This window comes from Enhydra lutris, unplaced genomic scaffold (assembly GCF_002288905.1).
Source record: "Enhydra lutris kenyoni isolate GAN:26980312 unplaced genomic scaffold, ASM228890v2 scaffoldscaffold17, whole genome shotgun sequence".
NCBI classification, from domain to species: Eukaryota; Metazoa; Chordata; class Mammalia; order Carnivora; family Mustelidae; genus Enhydra; species Enhydra lutris.
Genome location: NW_019154101.1, coordinates 24,279,845 through 24,307,657, shown reverse-complemented (window position 1 = coordinate 24,307,657; position 27,813 = coordinate 24,279,845). Strand labels below are relative to the sequence as shown.

Sequence of the window (27,813 nt, the reverse complement as noted above, 5' to 3'; positions counted from 1 at the left end):
ATACTGATTTGTGATCCATAGGACTGGGCGGATATTCTAATCGTCAGTAACAACCCACTGCTCACTAGTGTCACTGTACATTTGTGATCCTTGCCTGAAATAGTAATTAAACTCATGTTTGAGAAATGGTGACTAATTTTCTTATTCCTTCTGTTTTGAGTGGTTGGCAATCTTCTGTAATCGTTGATTGCCCTTCCTTTTCTCTTTTTGTTTTTGAATATCACTGTGGATGGAGGGCTACCTTTTTCAGTGTTTTATAAATCATTATTGTTTTTCTTTAAAATTTGTCTAAATTTAAGCCGTGGGAGCCCTTCAGGCTGGTTCCTGTATCATTTTAACATGCCTTCATTCTTTTACTTCTTTGCTTTCTTGTATAAGATGTTCCCAGGCTCGCTTTGCACTTTTCTTCTCTCTGACTTGAGGGAATCCATTTCTTCAAGGAGCCCTGGTTTCTTTTAGTAGCAGATAGTATTTAGAAACCAAGCTCCGTGTACTGAGTGTTCTTGTTACTACAAAACATGTCTTACATTTTTAAAAAATACATGTGTTTAGGGGCGCTTGGGGTGGCTCAGTTGTTGGGCTTCTGCCTTCGACTCAGGTCATGATCCCAGGGTTCTGGGATGGAGCCCCACATTGGGCTCCCTGCTTAGTGGGAGTCCACTCTCCCTGCTTGTATTCCTTCTCTCCTTGTATCTCTGTCAAATAAATAAAGTCTTTTAAAAAATTCCATGTATTTATTTATTTTGTAGAAATTCACACCCTGTAAAAACAAAACAAAACAAAATTGTGTAATGAACTTTCCAGGACTTTCCCACTTGCCCCAACATTCATTAATCCATGGCTAGTCCTCACCTCTCCGTACCCCCAAACAGTGCTCCATTCTGTGTTATTTTGAAACACATCTCTGAATTATGTATTGTCATCTATAAATACTTCAGTATGTAGTTCTGAAAGAGGGGTTTTTAAAAATATGCCCAGATTCCCCTTACCGTACCTAAAAAATGCTAACAAATCTTAACTTTCAGTATCCATTCAGTGTTTAAATTTCAAATTGTATCACAAATTTCATTTTTTTTTTCAGATTTGTTTGAATCCAGATCCAAATAAGGTTTATGCATTGCAGTTGGTTGATATGTCTTTTGAGACTTTCAATCTCTCCTTCCTTCCCTCTCTCTCTCCATCTGTTACTCTCCCTCTTTGTCCCTCAAAATTTATTTGTTGAAGAAACCTGATTATTGAGTTGTAGAGAATCTTCCCCTATAATTCCTCATGTTCTTCTGTTTCTTTTACATTGTTTGACTATAGATTTATCAGGTTCAGTGTGTTTTCTTTCTTTCTTTTTAATCAGGATTACTTCATATGTGATCATGTATCAAGAGACACAGAATATCTGATCATCTTTCTCTTTTTGTGAAATTAGCAGCCACTGCTAATTAATGCTTGATCCATTCATTTATTAATGTTGACAAGATGATGTTTTCATTTCTTCTTTTATTCATTTATTAACTTGAATACGTCTTTTAAGAAAAAGTTTCTCAAAACTGTGTTTATTTTTCAGTGTTAATTGTTTTGGTTCCTTAGCGTCTTTCACTAGTGAACAGTTAGTATTGTTGTATTTTAATTTTCTTGCAAAATAGAATTTAGCTCATAGATGTAGCCCTATTTGATGTGACCCTAGACACAATTTCCCATGTGTATCTGCTACAATTTCTGCTCTAGATCTAGAATCATCTGTCTCTCCAAGAGACCGTGGTTCCATTTAGTAAAAGCATACTTTTGTAACTATGATCAGGAATCTAGGACTGTTCCTTTTCCATGGGTTGGTCATTGCTGAAAGCCTTTCCCGAGGCAAGAAGTACATCTGTATGTTCTTTCTTCCGTGCTGAGAATAGTCATTCTCCGGATACCCCAGGTGATATACTTAGAACACATATAATTACTTGTGTGTTATATCCTCAGTTAATGCCCAGTATTCTCCGAATAACAATACTACCCCTGCTATCAACAGTATCCTTACTAGAAAAACAGCTTAAACTTGTTTTTCTTTTCATCAGTTGTTTGTGTCCTTGAGATATATCCCAAAAGGACTGTAAGAATAAAATTACTGTGCTTGAGCTTGCATAGGATAGTTCTTCTCCATATGGTTAAGCTACCAACTGAATACTGGGTTGGCTTAATGGTTTCATTTTATTTTCAATTTTTAGGTATTACTTTTTTGAAATTCAATTTTGTTTGTAAACATGTAAAATATTTTTGTGGTTCAGAAGTCAGATTTAAAACCAAGATGTATTAAAAGTCTGGCTTCTGTCTTTGAGCACTCACTCTGTTCTCTCCCTCCCCTCACAGGTAAATTTACCTTCTAGGTAAACTCCTTTCCATTTGAATCTTATGGTTTATCCTTCCATTCTTAGATAAATGGTAGCCCACTATACATACTTTTCTCAACCTAGAATTTTATTTTTTGACTTAGTATATTCTGGAGATCACTCCATAGTAATATATAGAAATATTTCTCATTCTTTTTTATAGATACGTCATACTCCATTGTGAAGATGCATCAAAATTTATTAAACCATTTCCCTAATGGTAGACATCTAGGTTGTTTCCAAGTTTTACCATATATTATTAGGAATCTATTAATATACCTAATGGGAAAAGTAAAGGAATACATACCATTTGACTTGAAGAGATGACCTACAGTCCCAGACTCTCAGAATAGTGACAGTCTGTATCTCAACAGATGGAAGGGGTTGTAAGGAAAGGACAGGAGAGTCTAATTAAAAAAAAAAAAAAAAAATGAAGACTTTATTGACTTTTAAGTTGTTAATTCAAAAGTGGAATGAAGTATAAGTTCATATCTATTTCAGAGACTTAAGACTTACTCTCTTATTTCATTCTCTGCTTAACATTTATGCTGACCTCTCTTCTAGACCTTATTCATGTTGTACCCCAAGCTTGAAATGACCTTACCATTTTTACCTCTCTGTTGTTCTCTGTTTACCAAGGAATCTTACCCCATCTTTTGGGGTCTCGTTCAGTATCTAAGTTTATTATTAGGTTTTCCCTGGCTGTGAATTTACATCAGATACAATATATATTATAATATTTTAAGCTGTTAGGATGCCATGCTTTCGATAATTATTGTCCATGTATTCTTGTGTTTATTTCTGCATATATGCATCTGTTCATCTATACAACCATTTATCCATATGTCTTCTGGAAGGCATGGGCGTGTAAGCTTTTCACAAGTCCTCAGCATGGTTGATGGAATGAATATTTATATTCATCGCTCTGAGGCAGGTGTCTAAGCGGATAAACCTTAAATTCCATTTCTACTCTATGCTCCCCTGCTTCTGTAAATAAGCAGTAAGCTTTATGAAATACATTGTTCTCTGTTGACTTCATTTTTTCATTCATTTCCTTTTTTCTTACAGCATCGGGTAGTCTTTGTTAATTCTTTACGATCTCTCACTGCAGATTCAAATTTCTCTTAAATGTGGAGCTCAGGTTTCATAACCTTTAATGGGCTTCAGTTTGAAAACGTAGCCACTACTTACTGTGTTTTTGTACCCACTGTATCTCAGAAAATATGCTCTGTATTTATTTATCAAATGATCCCTATGAGGTAGATATTTCAATTCCTATTTCTCATACAGGGAAATAGGTTAGACTCTATATGGGATGCTAAGGCTTGGCTTAGATGACTCAGGTGACTCAGCTTTTGGATCTGAGTTTTTTCTGGAAGACCATGTTGACTCCACTTAATGTGCCCTGAAGGTATAAATGCATTTAATTTAGGTGTGAGATTAGTGACTCTGTATTGGTGCTGCTGACAACTTGCTCAGGATAGCTTGAGATATTATATAAATAAGATTCTGCATTGTTGGGTCCATCATATACAAGAGAAATTTAATAATACCCTTTCATCCTGCTTTGGAGACTGAACATTAAGGGTTTAATGCAGAAATTTTTAAGATCATAGTTTTAAAATAACTGGTTAAGTCTATATCCTAGATGCACACCTATATTTAATTCTTAAGTCTTCATTTAGTATCTTTTGGATTCTTACTGAATTATGTTTAATTCAAATAAATTCTTGTTCTATAATGGCTTTGGTTTTCTGGTAACACCGTTTCATGGATACTAAAGGCCAAAAACTAGGCATGCGGACCCATGTTGGCAGTTTGCTAGAGAACAGAACACCTCTGGAGGAAGCTGAAGGACAGTGGAAGAGGTGTTGTTTCAGGATTGAATGAAGACACTGAAAATCGATAGCAAACACACAGTTGTACACAATACCAAAATAGATGTTTAGGCTATGGTCCTGAGTTGTCAAGAAAAGATTAAACTATGGCTCTTTGCTCTCCATTTAAAAAAAAAAATGCAAGAAATATAAAAAGGTAAATTCAAAAGTTCATTTGTCTAGAAAAGTATTCATCCTCCGGAAATAACAATGAATGAAATACTGTAAAAAAATCACGTCTTACACGTAGAAAAATCTTAGGTAAGAAATGCATTTTCTAGCAGATCAGAAAAAAAAAAGTCATCTGTGGAAATTGATCGGGTGAGAATAGATTCTTTTGCTTCCAAGTTGAGGCTAGAAGTGATTTAACATATTAAAGTCAAGTCCATCAGGGTCCATCACTACTGATGAAGTACCTAAGGGGCCCTTTGTATTGTGAGATCCGCAAAAGAGGGGTGCAGTCTGAGAGAGCTACCTGATTAATTTATGGTAACACATGGGAACTGATGACCTTATAATTTCTGAAAAATTTTATTTCACTTCGTTCTTGAAGCACATTTTTCAAAAGGCAAAGAACCTTTCTTTTGCTGAAATTGCATTGCCTTCTCTTAGCCAATGAACTGAAACATCCAGTCTATTAACTAAACAAAAATGACAGGAAACTTCATAAATATTTAAAAGCTGCTGCTATGAATTAAACATTGGGATAAAGAACTAACTCCTTTCATTAAAGCACAATGTTAAATAAATAAATAAATAAAGCTCATGACATAGATGGCTAGGGAAATCAAATGTTTGAACTAATAATATTTTACGTTTCTCTAAACATTTACCTTGGCTAATGCTTTAAAGAATTATATTACATATGTTTGTCTTATGAGATCAATAGCAACTGATTTTAATGAAGCATTTAGAACTTAAAAAAAAAAAAAGTTGGTAAATAAGATTGGTTCAGCCATTTAGAAAACAATGCGATGGGCAGAACTCGGGGGCCAGACCTGAAGAAAATGTGAAAAGTCTTGTGTGATTTTGAATGCAAGGCTCAGTGGGGAACCATCCAGCCAGTGGCTCCATACCTCACTGAGCTTGATTCTGTGCTTTTCTCCCTGTAGGGTGTGTGTCTTTGCTCACTGAGTAGCCTGGGACAGAACACCTGCAGTGCACCAGGCCTGTGGTCCAGTAGGGCTACGGAAATGATTAAGACCTGGCTCTTCTCTTTGAGGGGCTCCTGTTCCTCTGTCACTACTGACCAATCCAGATTCCTCCCTGCGTGCTGTGGTGGATAGAGAAAATGGAGCAGAGCTGAATGGTTATTACTGAATTTAGCATCTAGAATATCTGAATTTGCATCCTTATTTTGTCACTGGCTGTGTGGCCATATTTAGTCTATTAGTAAGTCTCAATTCCCCACTGAGAATGTGCTATAATAATTCTCATCTGTGGGGACTTTTGCAGGATATGACAAAAGACCATTTATCAAATAAGAGTATTATTAGCCTTGCTGTTTTTTCCTTACCTTACAGTAATATTTAGGAGAAGAGGAAAGGCATGAGGTCTTGAAATTATTGAAAAGCTCTGTGAAAGAAAGGTAGTAGTAACACTTAACCCTTTCTGAATGGGTTCTGTTGTTATTCCCATTTTACAGGTAAAGTGGCTGAGGCGGCACAGGGGTGATGTAATTTGCCAAAGGCCACATAGCTCATAAGTGATGGAGACAGGATGGGCCACCTGCGCTCTGGCTCCATGTTCTCAACCCCATGCGCTGCCCCATTAACACACCGGAAATTCACTTAGACTGGATGTTTAATGTTTATTGCTGTTTTATTTCATATTCTCATCAGGAAAAAAAACGTATTGCAAAAAGTTAAGAAAGACCTATTTTCTCCTATAGTGAACTCTTTTTGAAGCTATAGCAGATTCTATAGAAGAAGTTTCTGTAAAGAACTATGTAAAGAGGTTCTGTCTTTGAGTGGAGTTTGCTGGAAAGGATTTAGCTGCTCAGTTACCAAAAGTTGTAGGCTTTAGGAAATGCTCTAAAACAATGATACTTAAACAATTTGGTCTCAAAACCCTGTTAGCTTCTTAAAAAGCATGGAGGACTTCACAAAGCTTTTGTTTCACCAGTCAGGAAGGATGTTGGTATTGAGGGCAGTAACTACCACGGCTTCCAGCACTTTGACAAAACCCTGGATACGCAGCGTTCTGGCCAAGAATCTGATTTCCTGCTGTTGGGGCCTCTGTTGTCTCCCTGGTCTTCCAGCTCTGTGGAAGTGTTTTGTAGCTGAACCAAGAAAGAAAGCATACTCATAGTTCTATAGAAATTAGGATATCATGAATGATTTTGAGGAGATGAGGAAGACTGCTTTCTGTGATTTTGGAATGTGAAGAATTTCTTTGGATTGAGTTCCATGGAAGTTTGTCACTGGCCTGTGTTCTTGAACTATGGAACATGAATATGTAGACTAAGGAATTATTTCTCGTGATAAGTAAACAACGGAGATAGTGGGAGTAGAGGTTTTGTTTACATCAGTTGTACCTATGGGTATTTACCATATTGGAAATTGAAATTGAGAAATTAAAAAATTATTAATCCACTTCAAGTACGGTATTACAGTTAGCATAAATAACATTTTTTAATGAAAAATAGCCCTATTTTCTAAAACAAATTATTAATGTGCCATGGTTTTTACATTTCAACATTCCTAGCATCTCACTTTAGTAGAAGTCAGTTGGATTCTCACATCTATGTCTGTATTCAATCTGTTGGAAAAGCACCTATCTTATACCTTTGGAAAACTCCAGTGTGCAATCATGAGAGAATGGGAGTGAAAAAGGCAAATAATGTCTTAGGATTAATTATTAATAGTTTTGACCTCATAGGCTCCTTGAAAGGGTATTATGTAACTTCTTGGTTCCCTGGATCTGACTTTGAGAAAGGCTGCTTGAAGACATATCTTTTGTACTAGATTTTAGACCAGGAAGTGTTAATCATATGGTGAAAAAATGAGCAAAGTAAAGGGAGTAAAAGGGAACCAGTTAAACATTCTTGACCATTAAATGAGGAAGTCAAGGGTAAACGCAAAAGATATAGCCTTTAAACCCTTTTTTAATCAAACCATTAGAGAATGATCACAATTTTAGTAACCAGTAAATACAATGGGACTCTAATTTGTATTTAGTGTCTTAGCGAAATTCATGTTTTTACTTTGTGGTTTGTTTCTTTATATTAAATGTATTTAATATTAAAAGTGGCTGAATAGGTAGTAGATAATATTGGTGAAAAAAATAAATTGGCAGAAATATTGGCAAATATTGGCAGAAAACAACAAAATACCACTTTACTTGCCTGTGGTAGTAGTATCTCTAAATCTCTTTATTTAGCAGTGAAAGGAAAAATAATAGCAACCCTATAAAGGTACTGGGGAAGTGCCAGGCATTAAACCCCACAACAGCCCTCTGAATTAGGTGGCCTTCTTCCCCACCTTCTCCCTGCTCCCCACCATCTGTTCTGTCCTCATTCTTCTCCCCTCTGGTTATGCCCGGCTCCTTCTTCCTCACCCCTCCCCTTCTGCCATTTTGTAGAAAGAGTAGTTAATCAGTCACCAGATTGTTAGTAGCTGGTTGGTAGCGAGATGACTGGTAGGCATTCTGGCTTTAAAGTCCATGCTGTTACTATTCCTTCCATTCTCCCTGCCACCCCAATGCTATACAGACCTTCTGGGGTTTTATGATAACGTTATAATATATATGATGTTATAAATATTCAGTATTTCATGTCATATTATACATATTTGTGACAGTAGCATAGGTAAAGTGTACCTTGCACATTCTAAGTACTCACTCATGGCTACTATTCCTCTTCCTCTTCCTCCTCATGGTTTCTCTTGACTCCTAATCTTCCTTTATTGTCAAAGGTCAGTAACTAGAGTTCTTTTTCTCCTTCAGTTTTACTGTCTCTGTTGTGCTCTCAGCCACTGGGATTAGTATGCCTGGTCCATAGCTGGTCCCTTTGTCTGTTGGACTTCATGTACTGACTCCCCTCAGCCTTAAGGATCATCATCATGACAAGATGGCTCCTCATTCGGACTGGAGTGATTTTGCCATGGCTTTCATAGTCACTACTCTGAATACAGCTTCTTTCCATAGTAACGGTTTTGTTTTCTTTCACTAAAAATGGGGTTAGACCCTAGAAACCCTTACTCTATTAATGGTACTTATTTTAGAATTTCAGATGCCCAAAAGACAAAACAGGCATCACCAGGATTGGTGACCTAGCACCCCAGGACATGAAGAAAGTTGGCCGTTTAGCCCTCATTGAGCTGACTGCCCTCTATGATGTTTTGGGTATTGAATTGAAGCAACAAAGAGCTGTGAAAATCAAAACAAAAGGTAATTTTGAAATGAAAAACCATTGGATTTACTTCAAAAGAAGCAAAGATGAACTTGGCTTCTGATCAGTATTCTTGGCTGGGGGGAATACCTACAAAATAAACCAACACTTGAATACTTCTAAAATTCAGAATTTAAAACATTGCCTTCAAAAATTTTGTAACTTGATAAACATGCACTGTTCTCTTAGACTATAAAAAATAAAGAGATAATAAAATATTTAATTACCTTGGAAGGAAATTCTGAATTAAAGATTCTTTTTTTTTTTTTTTTTGTATTGAGGAATCTTAACTCAAATTCACTCTCCTTTGAAAACTACATGTAAAAGATACTTTTGGTACATAAACTTCTTTATTTCCAAAATCAGATCTTGAAAAATGACTTTAAGATAGTTGATCCTAGTTCATTGCTTTTGCTTATTTATTTGATGGGAACTACATAGAGTAGTTAGTAGCCTGTCCCTTTGCTCATTTACATTCTACTTATAACTATTTTTCAAAAACCTTCTTCAGTCTATTAAGAAAATAATGCCATTGTGGCACATAATACCACCAAATTGTACTCCTCGTGGATATATGTAGTTTTTCTTTTGTAAGCAACTTGCTATACCCATTACATAAACAGACTTTATTTTTTATAATCTTACAGAAAACAGACACCTCTTATTTTTTATCCAAGATTTTATTGGTCTAGAAATCCAGATAATTATCTATTAATTTAACAAAGTTTAACTCTTTAGGAATCTCTGGCCTCTTATTTAACTTTTAAGTTCTCTCCTAAAGAGATACCAAGAATGAGGATTACTGAGTTGCTATGGTAACATTAATAAAGACACATATTCACCTGATTTAAGGTATAGAGGCAAAATCTCTGTAGGACTGTCGTATACCTTCCCTCAAGGTCCTCTCTCCCATGCTGGGCCCCAGAAGACCTCATTCTCTGCTCAGTTCCTCTTGAGTATTATAGCTTAAGGCATGGGATGGTGAATTTCTGAGTTAAATGGTGCTTCTGATTTTCCGCAAGACCATTATGGATAATGAAAGACTTTAGATGTTTTTTCAGAAGCTTGTCACAAAGCCTTTTCTAAATATAAAATAGAAATATAATTTAAATAGCTGTGACTCAGTGCTTAGGACTTTTAAAATGGCTTAGAGAGGCTTTTTGTGTTTTAGAATTGCTTCCTAGCAGAGAGAGAAGTATTAAGCCATTCTCATTTAGAGTATAACTATTAACAGAATAGATTTTCTTCCAATTTCTTAAATATTTTTATAGCTCCTCTAATATATTCATCTCATAAACTAGACTCTTGACATTTTTGAAGATTACATTTTTTTGGACAATTCTTAAGCTACAAATTATTAGGTTACTGGTATTCTCTTGAATGGCATCTCTATTGAGTGTCAGTTTTCAAGGTCCTCATTCCACAATATAAAGCCCCGTTTCCTATTCACAAATGATTTACGTTTCCCCTGATGACGTGTATTACACTTCTGTGCTAATTGTTCATTCAGTGATGGGGGTGGGGTAGGAGGTACTAAGCAGAAGCTATGCTCACACCAGACTGAAGGCATATGATTTTAATTTAGAAAAATTTTAAGTTATTACCTTTCAGTTCTTCTGGAGTTATTCCCAAATATATGAAACTACAAATCATAATTTAAGAACTACCAAGTTGTCTGTAGTTTCTAAAGACAAACTCTTGTAAAACAAGATCATGAGGTTGACTGATTTCTCGAAGAGCAAACATATCTGTTTTGCTGTATTGTAGAATGTTAAATGTCAGTTACGTATAAAAGAGATGAGTAAGTAATATTTGCTTTAGCCAAAACTTTTAATTTGTTACCTTTAGTAAGTTATTTGTATATTTCACATACTCCCATGGTATTATTTCTCTTACATGACAGTATAACTTCTCTAATTATTTTGGTGATTCGTTGCAATCATTTACTTAGCTGTCTTTCCTTGCTAGATTGCTATATAAGACAGGGTCAAGATTTTCCTATGGCGATGTATGCACCTAGTGGCTAGACAGTGTCATTCACTTAGTAGGTGCTTAATAAATAGTTATTTGTTTGAATGACAGTATCAGAAATCCGATGCCTTAATATTTTTGCATTAATATTTTATAGAAGGATGGAAGTTAAGAAGTTTTATGTTTTGTTGCAGATTCCGGCCTTTTTTGTATTCCGTTGACAGTGTTGTTAGAACAAGATCAGAGGAAAGTACCAGGAACTCGAATACCCTTGATATTTCAAAAAGTAAGTAGGCCTAAATCGGTCAGCACAGAGAGAACATATTTGAACTAATAGAAGTTTTTTCTTTTTTGGCATTCATAATATTATAATATAGTTTTCCAATTGATGTGCTCTTTTATTTTGTACTTTGATTTTCTATTCAGGAAACAAATTTGTTTCAAGGGCTCATAATTTTTATTTTATGGTGGTGTTTTCTGTGTTATTACTATAACTGTGATTACCTGGCATCATTTTCCTGTCTTATATTAGCTAGCTTTGTATAATTGAGATTTCAGTTCTATAATACACGGGAGCGGGAACTGTTCATAAATTTCTAGGGAATTGAATCCTCATGAATATTTCATGCCTGCGTGTGTTTCCCAAGCTTTCCTATTTACAGTGAGGATGTCCAATTTAATTTACCAATGCCTACTTCCAAAGTAGGCAAAGAAACCATAAAGTAGAATAAGAAAGTGATTGCTAAACTGTCAAGTCACTGGTGCCATCAACACTCAGCTATTCATAAGGGGATTATCTACGGCAATATAAAAATTTCAGTCTAATCTCTGAGCCATCCTTGTTCAGAAACACAGATTACACATGACGAAAGCCAGGAATGCGCAGTGAGGAAGGTAGGCAGATCAGTTATGAACTACCCGAGCTATAGATTTTTTTGTAGCAGCCCCAGCACATCACATTGTCTGGAAGCTCTGGGGATAGTAAGAGTGGCAGTGGGAACTTTCCCATCAACCGGCTCAACAAACTCATTCAATACAAAGCTCAAGCTCTTTGGGACTGATTCTTCCACTATTCCAAACCAACGCTCAGCTGTCTTACCTATTAACCTTGGGTCCTGTTATGTCTCATGATCACCATCGCTTCCAAACATGTATCTCATTGATTCTCCTGATGAACTTCATTCTGCTGAGTTTGTTCTTCTCACCAGCTTCTGCCGGCCACTGCCTATAGAACTTGTGTCTGTATGGATAGTTGTCAGCCGTGCCTGTGATGAGCTGGGAAGTGCTGACAAATGTGTGTCAGATATTCATATTAATTTAAGTAAATTAAGTAAAATGTAAATGTAATTTACTTAAGTAAATTAAGTAAAATGTATACCACCACAGATGACTGTGCAAGGCAAGGATCTCACCAGCATCTTTTCCAAGTGGGTAAGGATTCTCCAAAGAAACAGTAAGGGGAGTGTGTGTGTGTGTGTGTGTGTGTGTGTGTGTGCGTGCGTGCGCGCGCACGCATACACGCTCACACATGTTCATAGAAAGAGATTCATTCTAAAGAATTGGCTTATGTGATGTGGGGGCTGGCAAGTCTGAAATAGAGCAGTCCAGAGGCTGGAAACTTGGGCAAGAGTTGATATTGCAGTATTGAGTCCAAAATCTGTAGGTTGGAAACTCCTGTGGGTTTTCTGTGTTGCAGTCTTGAAGCAGAATTGCCACTTTTTTTGGGAAACCTCAGTCTTTGCTGCTGAGGCCGCCAACCCACTGGATGAAACCTGCCCACGTCATGTAGAGTAATTTGCTTTACTCAAAATGTACTGATTTAAATGTTAATTACATCTAAAAAAAAAATACCTTCACAGCAACATCTAGACTGGCGTTTGACCAAAAACCAATGATGTGTCATGCTTGACTTTATCAAATTCACTATCACAAAAATTCAGAGATGTCTCCTGGTCAGGCTGAGGGCTGCATGCAGTCCTGTGTCATTTTCTTTTGAAATTGTTTTATTTATGTAGTTATTTTACCTTTCTGGTCTCTTCAATATTCAGAAGACTTGGGCTTCCAACTAGTTTGAAGTTGTTTGGTAACAGCCTTAAAGACTCTTGTTCACACAAAAATAAAAGAGGGTATAAAGAGTTTACTATCAGATAACACTCATCTATATGCATCCCCTCTGAATTATAAGCAAAAAATAATAATGATCTAGCATTGAAAAATACTTTTTCGATGAGCAACTGTCACCTCAGTTAGGTATTTCTTAGTTTTGTACAAAACAAAGAACTGGAAATCGCTCGTTTGCAAAAAGGTTTATCACCAGTTTTTAGAGGATTATACTTTCTCATTTATTAAGAATTATACCCAAAAAAGGGCTTTAACAAAGCTTATCTCAGTTGTGTGAATTGTATCTGTTGTTTTCTTGTTTGTTTTGTTTTTGCTCAGAGGCACATTGTTTAAACCATATTCTTAGAAAACGTCAGGAAAATAAAGTACTTTTAATTTCTATCTATAGAAAATTTCTGACAAATTAGCAAATTCTATTCTCACTGTCAGACTAATCAGCCAAATCAAAGATACTTTGTGTCAAAAACTTCTGACTTCATTTTCAGTTCATAAATTCATATAAGCATATAATCCCTCTTAGGAGATGCTGTGAACATTACTGATACATTATGCAATGTCTCTTGTAAGATAAATTACTAAAAAGGAGCATGATTAAAATATATAGAACAATATAGTTATTTTCCATTTTTAAGTCTTGAAAATAAAAGAGCTATAAAGTATTTCTTATATTTTAATAATGAAATATAATGTGGTAGCCAAAAATATTATTTTTAAAGTTAGAAATATGAAAAACCACATGACATTCTTTCAGGCATTATATGTACATTTCTCTATTGGATGCTAGTATTCCACATTCGAGAGGAATAAAAAGAACTTCAATATAAAGACTCAGATCTTACTCTCATTCAGTTGTTTAGAAATCTCCATTTATCCTGTGTATTTGATGAAAATGAAAGGCATGTACTATTGTGAAAAACTAATTTGCTCTAGCAGCCAGCAAAGAATTTTATTTTTTGCTAATAGAACGTTTTAAACATTTTATAAGATGAAATAAAAATGAAAATTGCTAACGTTGAATAAATTTTGCATGGTATTTTTTGTTAAGGTTAGTTTTAAATCCTTTATTGAGTAATGCCCATCTAATCTAAAATAACTTTTGTAAGGTTTTTAGCTGTGGGTTCATTATCTAGTGTACCTTGAAAAATGGAGTCTTGGAAAACATTCCAGTTGAATTTTTAAAAATCACGCACTGCTTTGACTGGTCAGAGATGGTTCTTACTTTATCTAATAATAAATCCTCAGGAGAATTTTGAGACTACTCTTCGCTTTATTCTTACCTGACTCCCTGAAGATCTGTGCATTCTTTGGCCTTAATCCGGGGATAGGAGAGATGAGGTCATTAGAGAAAAATTGCCTCTCTTCCAGTGTCTACACGCTACAATATATCTGATTTCAGAACATCTAGACAAAGGTCAAAAGACCTCATTTTATGATACCTTGCTTTGCTCCTAATAGACACTTTTATAAGCATGGAAGAAACAGCTTTATGTAGTTTATAGAGCCTTGGTAAATCATTAAAGGAGGTTTCCCTGAAAAAAATAAATAAAATTTTATATCCTTTGGCAGTCTGGAAGATTTTATGTCTTAGGGTGTGCAGAGAGATTATAGTAAGTTTGGGGATGAGTGAAGAGTAGGTCTGTCTTTTATAAAGTAGAAGGCTATGGTGAAAGGGGTTGGGTAGTAGGAAGGAAAACCTATGTGATGCTAGTAATTGCCTTATATTTAGCCTGAGGACAAAGAAATTGATTTCCTTAAAATAGCAGAGTACCCCCTATAAAGCCTGTGTGCATTTCCCAGGGAATACATATTTCAATTGGAAGATCACTCTGCCAAGAAACTAACCACTTTTTTTTTTTAATCATCTTCCTAGCTTCCGACAGTATGTCATTGTAATTTCTTCATTTGCCTATTTTTGTGGGTTTCTGCATTATTAAAAAAAAAATCTTTGTTATTTTAGTGGAGTTCTAGAGATAGATCTGTGTATATTCATTGGGTATCAGAAATGATTTAGAAGCCCTCAACAAAAACTATTTTTTGTCTTGGTTTACCACTAAAAGCTGCAAAGCTTAAAAATGAATATTTACAAACAGTTTTTTTTTTCTCCTTCGTACCATAAACAAGTCTTTCAAACAAACTAAAAAATGAGATGTAAATGTGCAAATAATGGAATTTCATAAGATTTATTTGATTGCAGAATGTCTGTTTCTGGAAAAGCAGAAGACACGGATGGTCTTAGTTGCAACTTCACTGCTTAAACAACTTCAGTCTGCTGGAGTACAGCAGCTGTTGTGTGAAATGATTACACTTCTGTAACAAAGGAGAATAAGACCCCACTTCTTCTCAATTAGAAGTAAAGTTTTGAGACTTTCTGGTTGAAAGGATAGTGCTAGTGCAGTAGCATTCAAAACTTCATGAAAGCCCGCTTACCCATCATTGTAATCATTTATCTCTGTGTGAAGCAGATGTTCAATTTGGAATTGTACCTGTTAGGAATCCCCAAGTCAGAATGTTCTTCTGTTTATACACAGCTGATTTCCCGAATTGAAGAGGGAGGTTTGGAAACCGAAGGCCTCTTGAGAATACCTGGAGCCGCTGGTAGAATCAAGGTAATCTCTTGGTTCTACTCATGTCACTCTTTATTGTTCAGTTACGCTTTTGCATTTTAAAAGCTAACTTCTCTTCCCCACCCCCTTTTCCCCCACTGTTAGTCAAGTAGATACAATATAAAGATAAAACCTCTGAACCTTCAGTTTATATTTAGTTTTTTTGGAGTCTTTGCTGATGGTTGTAAGTTTTCATTTTTCTTCAAAATCACCGTATTAGCTTTAATACTATTATGATGGAGAAGCAAATGATTTTAATCTCTCTGCTGTGCAGAGGTAAAACAGGAACAAAAGTCAACAAGCAAAAGCCAAGAGTAGTTCCATCCTTCTGGTGAAAAGAGAACACGATGAGTCAAAATATTGATAGGGGACTGGTGATAGATTTAGTCAGTGTGATTAATAGCAATTGAATTTTTAAAAAATGTGGATGAGAAACTCCACCAGGTGAGCAGAAGAAGAGGATGTGACTGTCGTCTCCATACACCAGTCTATGGGAACTGAGGAAATGAGACTTTGCCTCAATTCCTTTCCTGACTTTCACAGTTCCTGTCACACCCACTGCAGGGTAGCCCGAGTCTGGCTTGTGAAAGAGGCAAGGCGATGCCCAGACTTCCCGTTCTCTCTCCCGCTGCCGCCTTTTCTGGCAAGCTGGCATTTTGTTACCACTGTCTTGGGATGCTGGTATCTTCCTCCTTTCTCCCTGGCGCCCAGCTCCTGCTCTGGGGAATAAAGCATCCAGTAAATGCACGGCAAAGGTAGAATTACCCTACAGAGGATGCATAATACATAAGCGTCCCGGGGGATTTGCATTTTACAGGGGCCTCACGCGTGGAACTGTAGTTCTATCTGGAGAACGTATCTAGGAGAAGGCTTTGGTTTGCTGTCATTTACAGCCTCTGGAGCCTCTAAATTCAGCTTCTGACCCTCTAAACTCAACTGAGGTGTCGCAAATGATTGCCCTCGTCCAACCTATTGTCTTCTTGAATTTGCAAATCCACTGGAAAATAGGACAGGGCAAAGAGATTTTTTTCTGTTCATTTCCTTAAGACCTATTCTGTATGACATTTTTAGAGCTGGATCAGAGAGAACAGACTGTTGGTGGGTGCACACACTCCGGGCTTGTGACTGTGGCCCTGGGGCTGCCAGGATTGGAATTCCTATTGAGACCTTGCACGGTTTACAGCACCTGCTTATTTTGATGAGTTTCCTCATTGTGGAGTGCTAGTTCCCGCCTGCTAGGCTCTCACTGCATGGAGCAACTCCTCACAGAGTTCATTCACCTTGTGTCCCCTGGGTTCAGTGTCCAGTTCACAGAGGTCCCTGAAAACCTTTTGGGGCCTGTGTGAATTTGATAAGCTGCCATTGTCTCACTCCACTTGTTAACATTTAGGGCGATTTTACCAACAGTCAAACATAGGCATTGTGTGGGATTCTGAGGTAAGTCCTGTTGAGAGGCACATTCGAGAACGAATCCCTCAGAAGCTGGTCACGTAACTTCGTAGTACCCACATGGGCAAGAGTACCCCTTCTGAGTCCACTGGTCACAGCACTGATTAGCAGACTGTAAGGGCCAATGCCTAAGAGTCATAAACACGTTTACGTGAATACACAGTGGTGAACAGAAAGCATATTTTAGGGGCTCCTGGGTGGCTTAGTGGGTTAAAGCCTCTGCCTTCAGCTCAGGTTATGATCTCAGGGTCCTGGGATCGGGCCCTACATCGGGCTCTCTCTGCTTGGCCAGGAGCCTGCTTCCCTCTCTCTCTGCCTGCCTCTCTGCCTACTTGTGATCTCTGTCTGTCAAATAAATAAATAAAATCTTAAAAAAAAAAAAAGCATATTTTACACTTTTGACTGGATAGCTGGCAGAAGCTTGAGTTCAACTAAATGTAATTTCTAAGAAGGTCAATTAAGTGGATTCTGTTGGCTCAACTCTTCAACCTGGCCTGTTGTCACATCCCAAATTATGCAGCAGCTGGTCCATTATACATAATTTAAAGATAATATGCAAAATTTTTGGTTGTCTTTCTCCTCTGCCCCACCAAATTTTTTGTACTCTTTTCTCTCCTTCCCCCTCTCTCCCTTTCCTTTTTTTCCCCTCTCCCCCACCCTTCCTTCCCCCCCTCCCTTGTTCCCTCTCCCTCTCCTGTCTCCTCTTTCTCCCTCTTCCCATTCCTCCTCCTCTTCCCTTCCTCCCCTCTCTCCTTTCTTTCATTCCTCTCTCCCTTCACCTCTCTTTCCCCTACCCCCCTTTATGTATTTCACCAATTACAGAAATAACTGGAGGAGAGGGATGGAGTTGTGTAGGGAAGAGAAAGTGTAATAAATTCATCTCACAAGAAAAACAAAGAACATTCTTTGGGAGAAGAGTTCAACATAAGGAAGTGACAGAAACTTGAAAGGATTTCTCACCTAATAGGGTTAAGCCACAGTGAAAAGGTCCCTGGAAAATAGTAATTGTGAAACTAAATTGATTACTAATAATTTGGCAGATCTTGTAGAGTCCTTGAGGTAGACAAACTAGGTATTTCTGATTCTGCGTGGACTCACACTGTTCTCTGCAGCTGGTGGCCGGATGGCTGTGCCACTTATGGCTCAGGCACCCCAGACAGGGGTACTGATGTATTTTCAGGCCTCATTTGCTTTAGAATTTGGTTTTCCATTTCCCAGAGGTGACTAATCAAGAGGTAGCCCCCTACTTTAGGCCCAGAGATTGATTATGTATTTTGTTATGTAATATACTTCTAAATAATTTAAAACAGACTTTTTAAAAGATGATTTTTATTTTTTAAAAGATTTTATTTATTTATTTGATAGACAGAGATCACAAATAGGCAGAGAGGCAGGCAGAAAGGGAGAGGGGGAAGCAGGCTCCCCGCCGAGCAGAAAGCCCAATGCGGGGCTCGATCCCAGGACCCTGGGATCATGACCTGAGCCGAAGGCAGAGGCTTTAACCCACTGAGCCACCCAGGCGCCCCTAAAAGATGAATTTTAAAATCAAAGGAAAACTTACAGCATCTGAAGTAAAGCCCCCACACAGAATGACGATTTTAACTAATCTTTTCCTGATTAAACCTTGACCGCTTAAGGTCTGTTGCAGATGCCGGAAAATGTATGCAGGTTTTGAATTTTGTGGCCTTGGCTGTCGTTTGTCACAGAAAAAGTGTACTTGGCCAAGTAGTATTTTTCTGAGTGACAGAGAATTATTGGCCTTTAGTACTTTCGGATTCTTTTCTAAAGAGTAGAATCTCTTGGAAAGTGGGAAGTGTATCACACTCTCAGCAGGGAAAAAAAATGCACTTACTGGTAGCTTTTATTTCTTGCCTTTTTTTTTTTTTCTTCTGCCTTTCAGAATCTTTGCCAAGAACTGGAAGCAAAGTTTTATGAAGGGACTTTTAATTGGGAAAGTGTCAAACAGCATGATGCCGCCAGCCTGCTGAAGCTCTTCATCCGGGAGCTGCCCCAGCCGCTGCTCAGTGTAGAATATCTCAAAGCCTTTCAGGCCGTCCAGAGTAAGTGCCGTCTCTCTTTGAGGCAGCCCATGTGCTGGTGCCATCCCTGTTAATTGTTTTAATGACACTTTGCCTCACAGAAAGTATAACTGGATATATTCGGAGAGACATATTGACTCTCTGTCAACGGCAGCTCAAATGCCATACATTGTTGTCCTTTTCCTTTACAAATATACATCTCTGAGTAAACAGATGACAGTATGTTCTCCTCAGGGACAGATTAATTGCATGCCCATTGAGCCCTGCACTATATTTTCATGTTAAAACCTGGAACTTCGCATTTCTTGTATAATAGAATGAGTCACGTAAGATCTGATACATTTTTCTTGCCAAGTGTTAAAAGCAACACTTACTGGAGAAGCTGTGGATTAACAGTTATCATAAACGCACAAGGAGATGAGCAGAGTCTGTGATTATTTCCTGAAAAATGAAGTTCTGAAATTGTCATGCAGAAACGTGGAACAAATTATTTGGCTGCCTCGTTGGAGGAAGGTTACAGACTTCTTCTACCTTGCCATTTTGTGGTATTGCGCAAGCTCCAATTTAATGTATCGAATAGTTCTTGATTCTTTTCCAGTGAACACAGAGATCTTATAAGGTTTGCATACTGGTGTAATTTTTCCTTTTAGTCCCAGAGGCCATCAAAAAAGGAAAAATGCCATCGCTACATTCTAATGACCATATCTTTAACTTCCCAACTGGGACAACTTGAGAGGGAAAAGGTGCCACTATTGATGATTACGGTGAGCTACAGTGTCCACCAGAACTCTTCTGGGTCATTCCAAATTTTTTTTATTGAGATATAATTGACCTACAACATTTTGTACAACATAATGGTTCAATATTTTTATGTATTCGAAGTGATCATCACCGTAAGTCTGGTTAACATCCATCACAACATATAGTTACAGAATTTTTTTCTCTTGTGATGAGAATTTTTAAGATCTACTCTCTTAGCAACTTTCAAATATGCAATGTATTGTCAACTGTAGTCGCCATGCTGTACCTTATGTCCCCATGACTTCACTATTTTATAACTGGAAATTTGTACCTTTTGACGCCCTTCACCTATTTTGCCCACACCCCTCCCAACCGTAGCTTCCATTAATTTTCCTGTATCTATAAGCTGATTTTTGTTGTTGTTGTTTTTCTACAATCCCACATGTAAGTGAAATCATATATTTTTCTTTGTCTTCTTTTACTTAGTATAATGCTCAAGATCCATTCGTGTTGTTGCAAATGGCAAGATTTCTATTTTTATGACTTAGTAATATTCCATTATTTCCAGCATATTCTGAGTAATACTCCATTGTTTATCTTAAAGCATGTAATATTAAGATGATTCTCATGTGTCTTCTCATATCATAACATTTCTTAAGAATTTCTAGGGGAGACATGACTAAAATCATCTTGTGTTTAAAATATTTATAATGGTTAAGTTATGCTCTTTTGCATACATTCTTTGGATATGGATTCAAGGACAAATCCACTCCTTAGGAACAAAGTACCAGAACGATTCCAAATATCCATGAGTATTACTTCCATGGGTCGAGGGCTACTAAAAGTGATAACTATCAATGATCATCGTGTACCTCTTTGACTCAGTCACCACTGGTTGGTTTTCTGATTCATTCCATAGACATTTATCTACCACTTACTGTATTCCAGGCTCCATTTTACTTCTTCCTGTTGGAATCAGTGGACTCTTAGCATGTGATTTATCCACTCACCAGTGAAGAAACAACCTTCACTGTTACAGAGGCACCCTCACACCATACCGTGGAAGGGCTAACTTTCTGTGTCTCTTCATTGGGGAATAATTATCACGCAGAAGTTAAAATTATTTCCAAAGCACTGTTGTGTGTCTGCAAACATAAGGCCTCTCGTCATATGATCACAGTTGGAAGTGAGCATTCTGAGAGGAAGCTCTAACGCAGCAGCTGCTTCTCCTGATCTCTCTTAAACACACTCTCAAGAATGCTCGCTGCTCAGTTGTTGTGTCTTAAATTTCACAGGGATGTTTATGCCAAATAACTTTTTTCTTACAAAATGAAAAAAGGAAGTAAAATAAAAAATGTTTGGTAAAGAAAAGAGTTCCGATTTATTTAATCTGTCTGCAGATCTTCCAACCAGGAAGCAACAACTACAGGCTTTGAACCTTCTTGTCATCCTCCTGCCTGATGCAAACAGAGACACACTTAAGGTCAGCAGATTCATTTACGTTAAATATCCCTCAGAACTCAGAGGAGTAATTTCTCATTATTTGTGGTAAAACAGGGTGAAGTTTTCATGGAAATGTTCCTAGTTAAGTCTCTAAAGGAAAGACCAACTTTTAAAGATAAATGGTGGAAGTTTTTAACTCTTCACTAGTGTATGTACTAGACTAGTCATGTTAATAGTATTATCAGTTGTTTAATTTTTGCTGTAACCCCTCTACCGAAACCAATGAGTGAGGTTCATTTTTTTTTTTTTTTGGATGGAAATTTGGGTGCTTTTGGTTTCTTCTTTTTATTTTTCTGTGTCTTCCAAATTTAATTTAATGAACATGTAGTTAGAAATGGATGTTTAAAAAGAAAGTTGTAAGGCTCATCAAATAAAACCTACTGTTCCCTAAAGATGTTACATTTGTAGTGCTAAGCAGTAGAGTTTGAAATAAGTCATAATGATGATTTTTGAAATGTTTGGTTAGCCAAAAGATAGACTGACTCAAACAAATTCTAGTACTTTCTCTAATGGCTTACCCTGAGTTTTTGATTTACATCAGCATTTCAAAGTGATTTGGTCTATATGATTTAATACCATTTATTATAAGCATTGTTGGAGGCTTTTATAATAATCAGTGGATTGTTCCATATTGATTTATTTTCTTAACAGCAAAAGTTTACCGAGTAGTTGTAAAGGTTTAGTTATAAACTTACAAAAGAAAAAGGAAACTTCTAAAATATAATTTAGAAAGAATAGTTACCTTAAGTTTTGTCATTGCCTCAAAAAATTGTTTTTATATAGCCAATGGCAGAACCCTTGCCCCTCTACCCTCTATATTTCTTTCTATTTAAAATGAGAAATCATGCCAAGAAATTTCATGTCGAGAAAACAAAGCCAGTTGATAAATCTTGGAAGTTTTTCCTATACCTCATTAAGACTCCTTGAACTGAAACTAGGTGATAGTTCTTTCGTGCCCAAGGAATTGAATGTTAATACTGAACTTTTCTGGATGAAAGAGTTTATGAGGATTACTGGAGTAAAATCCCTGCATTTCTACAGGAGAACTTCCAAAGAGTTATTCCCTTTACTAAGCCAGGGGGAAAAAAAGGTCTTTTGCTTCACGGATTGTTACATGCTGAGAAGGCTGTGCATTAGGTGGAGGTGTTTTGAAGAGAGAGGCCAGCACCAGAAAGGGTTACATTTGAACATTGTGTGACCAGAGTTGGCTGTGTAAGGGTAGATTGTGGCTGAAATAGGACAGCGTGGGGACTGATTTCCAGTCTTCTTGTCAACTATGCCCTGACACAGAGCCCTGAAAGAGAAATTTAATCCATCTTTTTCTTATTCACATAGAGGTACCTGTCTGTGATGGCTCTATGAATGACCAGTATAAGGCAGGCATTGAAAGACACATGATTTACTTAAAACGTGTCTGCATTCAAATGAGTTCAAATATTTGTGAGAGGAAACACCTATTCCAATATGGTTTCTAATGGGGCAAGGCTGGTCTACAACTCAGTTTTGGAATTTACCTTCGGAGTCCCCGGCACACTCTTTTGAAAATTCTGTTGAAAGAGATACTTTTAAAAATTTTAGAATAGCTTTAATTTTTTCATATAAGGTTGCTAGGACTATAATTTATATATATATATATATATATATATATATATATATATATAATTATATATATCAAGAGGGAAATACTCTTTTAGAATAAAATATTGGAAAATGCAAAAAAAGTAAATTTAATAATTAAGCTTTATTTTAGAGCTTAATTAGCTAGCCTTGATGGATGTTTCAAACAAGAACTCTAATAATAGAAACATTGAAAGAAGAATGCCATACGTACAAGAAAATAAACCACTTACATTTAGTTCAAAGTGAAGGAAAACTCTGTCACAAGATAATTTCAGGAAGCTTAATGCAAACTTCTCCAGTTTTTTACCAGCCTAGTGCCACTCTCGCATTTGCTGTTTGGAGGAACGGGATCAGGTGTATAAATTTTGTAGACTGTAACTACGGCACACTGAAGGGTTAGGAGGCACCATGTCCTACTTTAAGCCTAAAGAGACAGATGTCTAGACAAACTGCTTGGGGGGGGATCATTTTGACCTTGGATTATTGTATATCGGGATACTTTTTACTTGGAGGAACAACGAAGACCAGTATCAGCAGGAGATCTGTGTTAATATAATTATTGGTATTTATTTATTTATTTATATTTTTAGGAAGATAGCTGTACACATTGTCTTGCTCAGTCCTGGCAGGCTGGAAGATTAGTATTCCTGTTTTATGAGTAGGAAGAATTTAAAGGACAGAGATGTCAGAAATTTACCCTAAGATCTCACCTAGCTAATAAATGACTGTGTTGGGAATCAAACTGGTTTCAGGGAATAGGTCCAGTGAGACTTATGTAATAGCAGACTAGTGATACTTTTTTTTTTTAAGAGGGAGAGAGAGAATCATAAACTAGGCTCCATGCCCCCTTGTGGAGCCCAATGTGGGACTCAATCTCATAACCTTGAGCTGAAGTCAGGAGTCGGACGCTTAACTGACTGAGCTACCCACGTACCCAGATATTTTTTGAAAAAGGTCAGTTCTTCTATTTCAGGTAAAGAGAAAATATATCTGAAGATGAAGTGCTGTCATTAAGGGCAAGGTTAACATTTTTTAAATTTCATAATCTACATACACAGAAATACACACATTCGAATATTCTGATGGTAATGGTTTAAATAATCTTACTGTATATGTGCACCACAATTAAGGTGGTTTATTACCTAATCTCTATAATTTATGCTTTGTAAAGAGATACACTGCTCCCTGAATAATTATTCTGGTCTCTGGAACAAAATTAAATTTTTTTCCCCAAACCTCACCAATTAATCTTTTGTCCTCATTTGAGAAGGTATTGTTACTATATAACCTTATGCTTGGATTACAGTGTAACTTTCTGAGAGCTGTACCAGATATTAGATACATAAATCTTATGGTTAGATATTGAGGTTGTGCCTTTAGTTTGTTTCAAATTTTTGAAGTCTATATAGCAGGTAAACTTGATTTAAAGATCCACCTGTTAACATAGGAATTTCCACCCCCCACCCCCAAAATCTTGGGAGAGATGAACAGCTTCTTTTTGTTCCTTTCTCTTTCCACTTCAGTATCATTTATTTGACCTCTTTCTGATTGGGATTTTAAGCTAAATATGAAAACATGATTCTTTTTGTAGTTTTTTTTTTTTTAAGATTTTATTTATTTGACAGAGATCACAAGTAGGCAGAGAGGCAAGCAGAGAGAGAGGGGAAGCAGACTCCCTCATCAGCAGAGACCCTGATGCAGAACTTGATCCCAGGACCCTGAGATCATGGCCTGAGCTGAAGACAGAGGCTTAACCCACTGAGCCACCCAGGAGCCCCGATTCTTTTTGTAGTTAAGAGTTCAGAAGCAAAAGCCAGAGAGACCTTCTCCACCATTTGCCAGCCCTATGATCTCTGGTACATTACTTAAATTCACTTACACCTTGTTTCCTCATCTGTAAAAGGGAGATAATTACAGCTTCTCTCTCCAGTAAGGATTAAGTGAGATGATGTCTATGATATGCTTAAAACCATGCCTCACCTATAGGGAACATTGAATACTTGTATTTTTGTTGTTACTGGTCTAGACCAAAGTTAATTCAAGGAAGAAGGCAAAAGAAGAACTTAAAGCCCTAAGTCCTGTCAGGAGGATGGTGATCTAAGTTGCCTGTGGCTATTACGGAGGGCAGGCTCAGAGGACCCAGGAGTGTTGGGTGGGAGGTGGGAGGTGGGTGGTATCAAATGGTATCACAATGAGCATAAAGCAGCCTGTTCTGGTGAAAAGTTCCTTTTTATTTACACATTCAGTTTTTAAAAAACTCTTCCTTGGTCTCTGTTCACCCCCTTATCCCTCCACATGACAGTCTCCATTCTTTTTAGATTTCTTGTCAGCTAGCTATTGAGTACCTTAAAGCAAATGAAACTGAGGTTAAATGAGCCTTTCTAAGGGGATTTTTTTAACCCCTAAAGATAAAAGTGAAGCACTTCCTGAAGCAAGTGAATATTTGTAGGATATTTGATATGCTTTTCAGTGCTCCGTGGCTCCCGTAGGCCCTATGTTTGATGCTTCTCCATTCCTCTCCCCACTGCCTAGTTCAGATGGGTGTCCTGTCTGCCTCATTCCCCTGTGTCATAGCCCTTCACAGAACAAAACACCACCTCAGGGTGCTAATAGAAGCTTTGATGCTGAGGCCCATTGAACGTAGCTAGCCGACTGTGGTTATTATGCACAACTTACTTGTTTTTAACTAAGTAAAAAATCCCATACACTACAGTGTTTCAATCTCTTATCTTCATGAAAACACAAATCTAGAAGAGTCATTTCTGTTTCAGGCCCTGCTTGAATTTCTCCAAAGAGTAATAGACAATAGAGAGAAAAATAAGATGACAACCATGAATGTAGCCATGGTCATGGCCCCGAATCTCTTCATGTGTCACACACTGGGTTTGAAGTCCAACGAACAGCGAGAATTTTTCATGGCAGCTGGGACAGCTAATATCATGCACTTATTGATTAAGTGTCAACAAGTTCTGTGGACAGTAAGTATATATTTTTAAGTTCTGTTAATGAGTGATGATATCTAGTTTCTAAAGTCATTTTAGGTTTAGATTTTCTAAAAAAGCAAGCCAATAGAGGTGATTTCAAGTGTCATTAAAAAAAAAAAAAAAAAAAAGGATGTCCATGTACCGGAAATGAATATAACACTGTAAGTTAGTGACATTGGAATTAAAATAAAATAATGTCCACTTATTAAATCTCAGTTTTTAAAATAACAGTATTATTTCATTGTTTCAACTTGCTAACTCCTAAAATATTTTATTTTTGCTAACGTAATTTCTGAGGATCAATTTTTCCTAGATTATTGCTAGAACCCCGTTGGCTTTTATTGGTGAGTTTTTCTTTCTCTTTTGAGGTGAGGCTAGCTGGTTTGTAGAGGGGACTGCAGGCTAGCTAAAAGCTGGGTTGTTGCCAGGTGGCTGCTAAAGGGACCAGCCGCCAAGGTGGTGGTCCCTAACGCCAGTCACCTCAGGCAGTCTCTAATCTTGGCATATAAGGAATAGAAGGTGGCCACTACGTCCTTGAACTTTACCAAGCCTCTTTTTAAACCTCACTTACACAATGGGAGGTAAATTACTTCATGTATATGCTCTGTACTCATAGTGAATGAATAATACGATGCATTTTTTTTGCATATTTTATGAATAGTGCATGTAAAATAGCCTAGTCTTATGATCTGGACAAAACCTTGACTTCTCTCCACATTTAAAACATAAAGATAATTATTTCCGTAGTTCATAATGGAACCACTTCTCTTTTCTCCCAAACTTAATTTTATTTCTCCGTAGATTCCCAAGTTTATTGTCAACCAAGTGAGGAAGCAAAACAGTGAAAATCATAGAAAAGACAAAAAAGCCATGAAGAAATTGCTGAAGAAAATGGCTTATGACCGAGAGAAATACGAAAAGCAAGATAAGAATACAAGCGATGTAAGAAAAACTTGAAGATATGTATTTATGCAGATTTCAGTATTGTTTTTACGATCACGTGCACGAGAAAGAGTTTCGTATGTTTCTGTAGTAGGAGGACTTTCTACACACCTACTGGGCCCTTTGCTAATGCTAAGTTAAAGGCCTCAATAAGGGTAACTGTGCTCCTATGAACAATCAATCAGTAGTAACAGTTGCTCAGGTGTTGGTGACTCAGCATAAGAGCTGTTAATGGGGAACAAAGGAAAATAACAAGACCAGAGTGTCTCAACACCCCCCCCCCGACACACACACACAAAGGACTCTGTGGAGACTCCAGCTACCCACCGAATCTGTAATCTCTACGCAGTAAAGAGTCCCTGTGTGAACCACTGATCTTTTTTCTTCCATTTTCTCATCTGTAAAATGGGGAAAAATAACAAACTCAGATCAGCATATAGGTCAGTGGTTGGTTATGCCTAGCATCTTTTGTGGGTTTCAGTAAGTATGGAAATGGTTCCTTATCGGATCATGTGAAGAATTTGGTGAGATTTATGTTGGAATGAAGAAAATTAAGATGTTTTAAAAAGAAATACCTAAATCCACCATTTACAACCTGCTGTAAGAATATAAGGAATAGGTTTAAAATAATAAAATATGTGTGAAAACACATATATGGAACACATTTATCAAAGCTCTAACTTAAGATCCTGAAATGAAAGGGTTTCTATTGTTCTGTTTATGGTGGAGACAACCCCCTCTAGCTACACCACCATTGAGGTTATTCGGTTACATGCTGACATCTTGTGGAATAATGTGGAAGTGCAATTATCAGCGTGTGGTTTTTGTTTTTTGTTTTTTGGGGTTTTTTGGCTTTGGCCTACTTAGAAAACTAGTAATTGTAAAATATATATATATCTATAATAATTTATAACTTAAAAATATATACATTCTATAAATAGAATATAAATTTAAATATATCTATATATCTATAACTATCTATAAATACATATTCTATAAATATGGATAGATATGTATCTTATATATATACATATTCTATATTATGGCTCTCACCATTACAAAATAATGTATTTTTGGCATGAATATTTTTGGTTCATTTTAAGTATCTTTAAGAACATAAAGTTTAATAAAGGGGAATTGTAAATTGTGTTATATTTTTTTGAGAAAGGGCTTGGTATTGTCATGGGTTAGAAAGGATTTTTGGTGT

At 36.8% G+C, this 27,813-nt stretch overlaps 1 protein-coding gene across 2 annotated transcripts in view; it reads left to right on the top strand.

The window, feature by feature from the left end:
* The window catches only part of LOC111147806 (Rho GTPase activating protein 18), a 127,877-nt gene that overhangs the window by 82,560 nt on the left and 17,504 nt on the right, over window positions 1–27,813 (top strand). For both annotated transcript variants that reach the window (XM_022504049.1, XM_022504050.1), the window contains exons 6-12: window positions 8,467–8,632; window positions 10,799–10,890; window positions 15,254–15,331; window positions 18,678–18,837; window positions 20,958–21,040; window positions 25,452–25,658; window positions 26,466–26,606. In XM_022504049.1, the coding sequence (XP_022359757.1) occupies window positions 8,467–8,632; window positions 10,799–10,890; window positions 15,254–15,331; window positions 18,678–18,837; window positions 20,958–21,040; window positions 25,452–25,658; window positions 26,466–26,606 (927 nt within the window). The remainder of the gene's footprint in view (window positions 1–8,466; window positions 8,633–10,798; window positions 10,891–15,253; window positions 15,332–18,677; window positions 18,838–20,957; window positions 21,041–25,451; window positions 25,659–26,465; window positions 26,607–27,813) is intronic.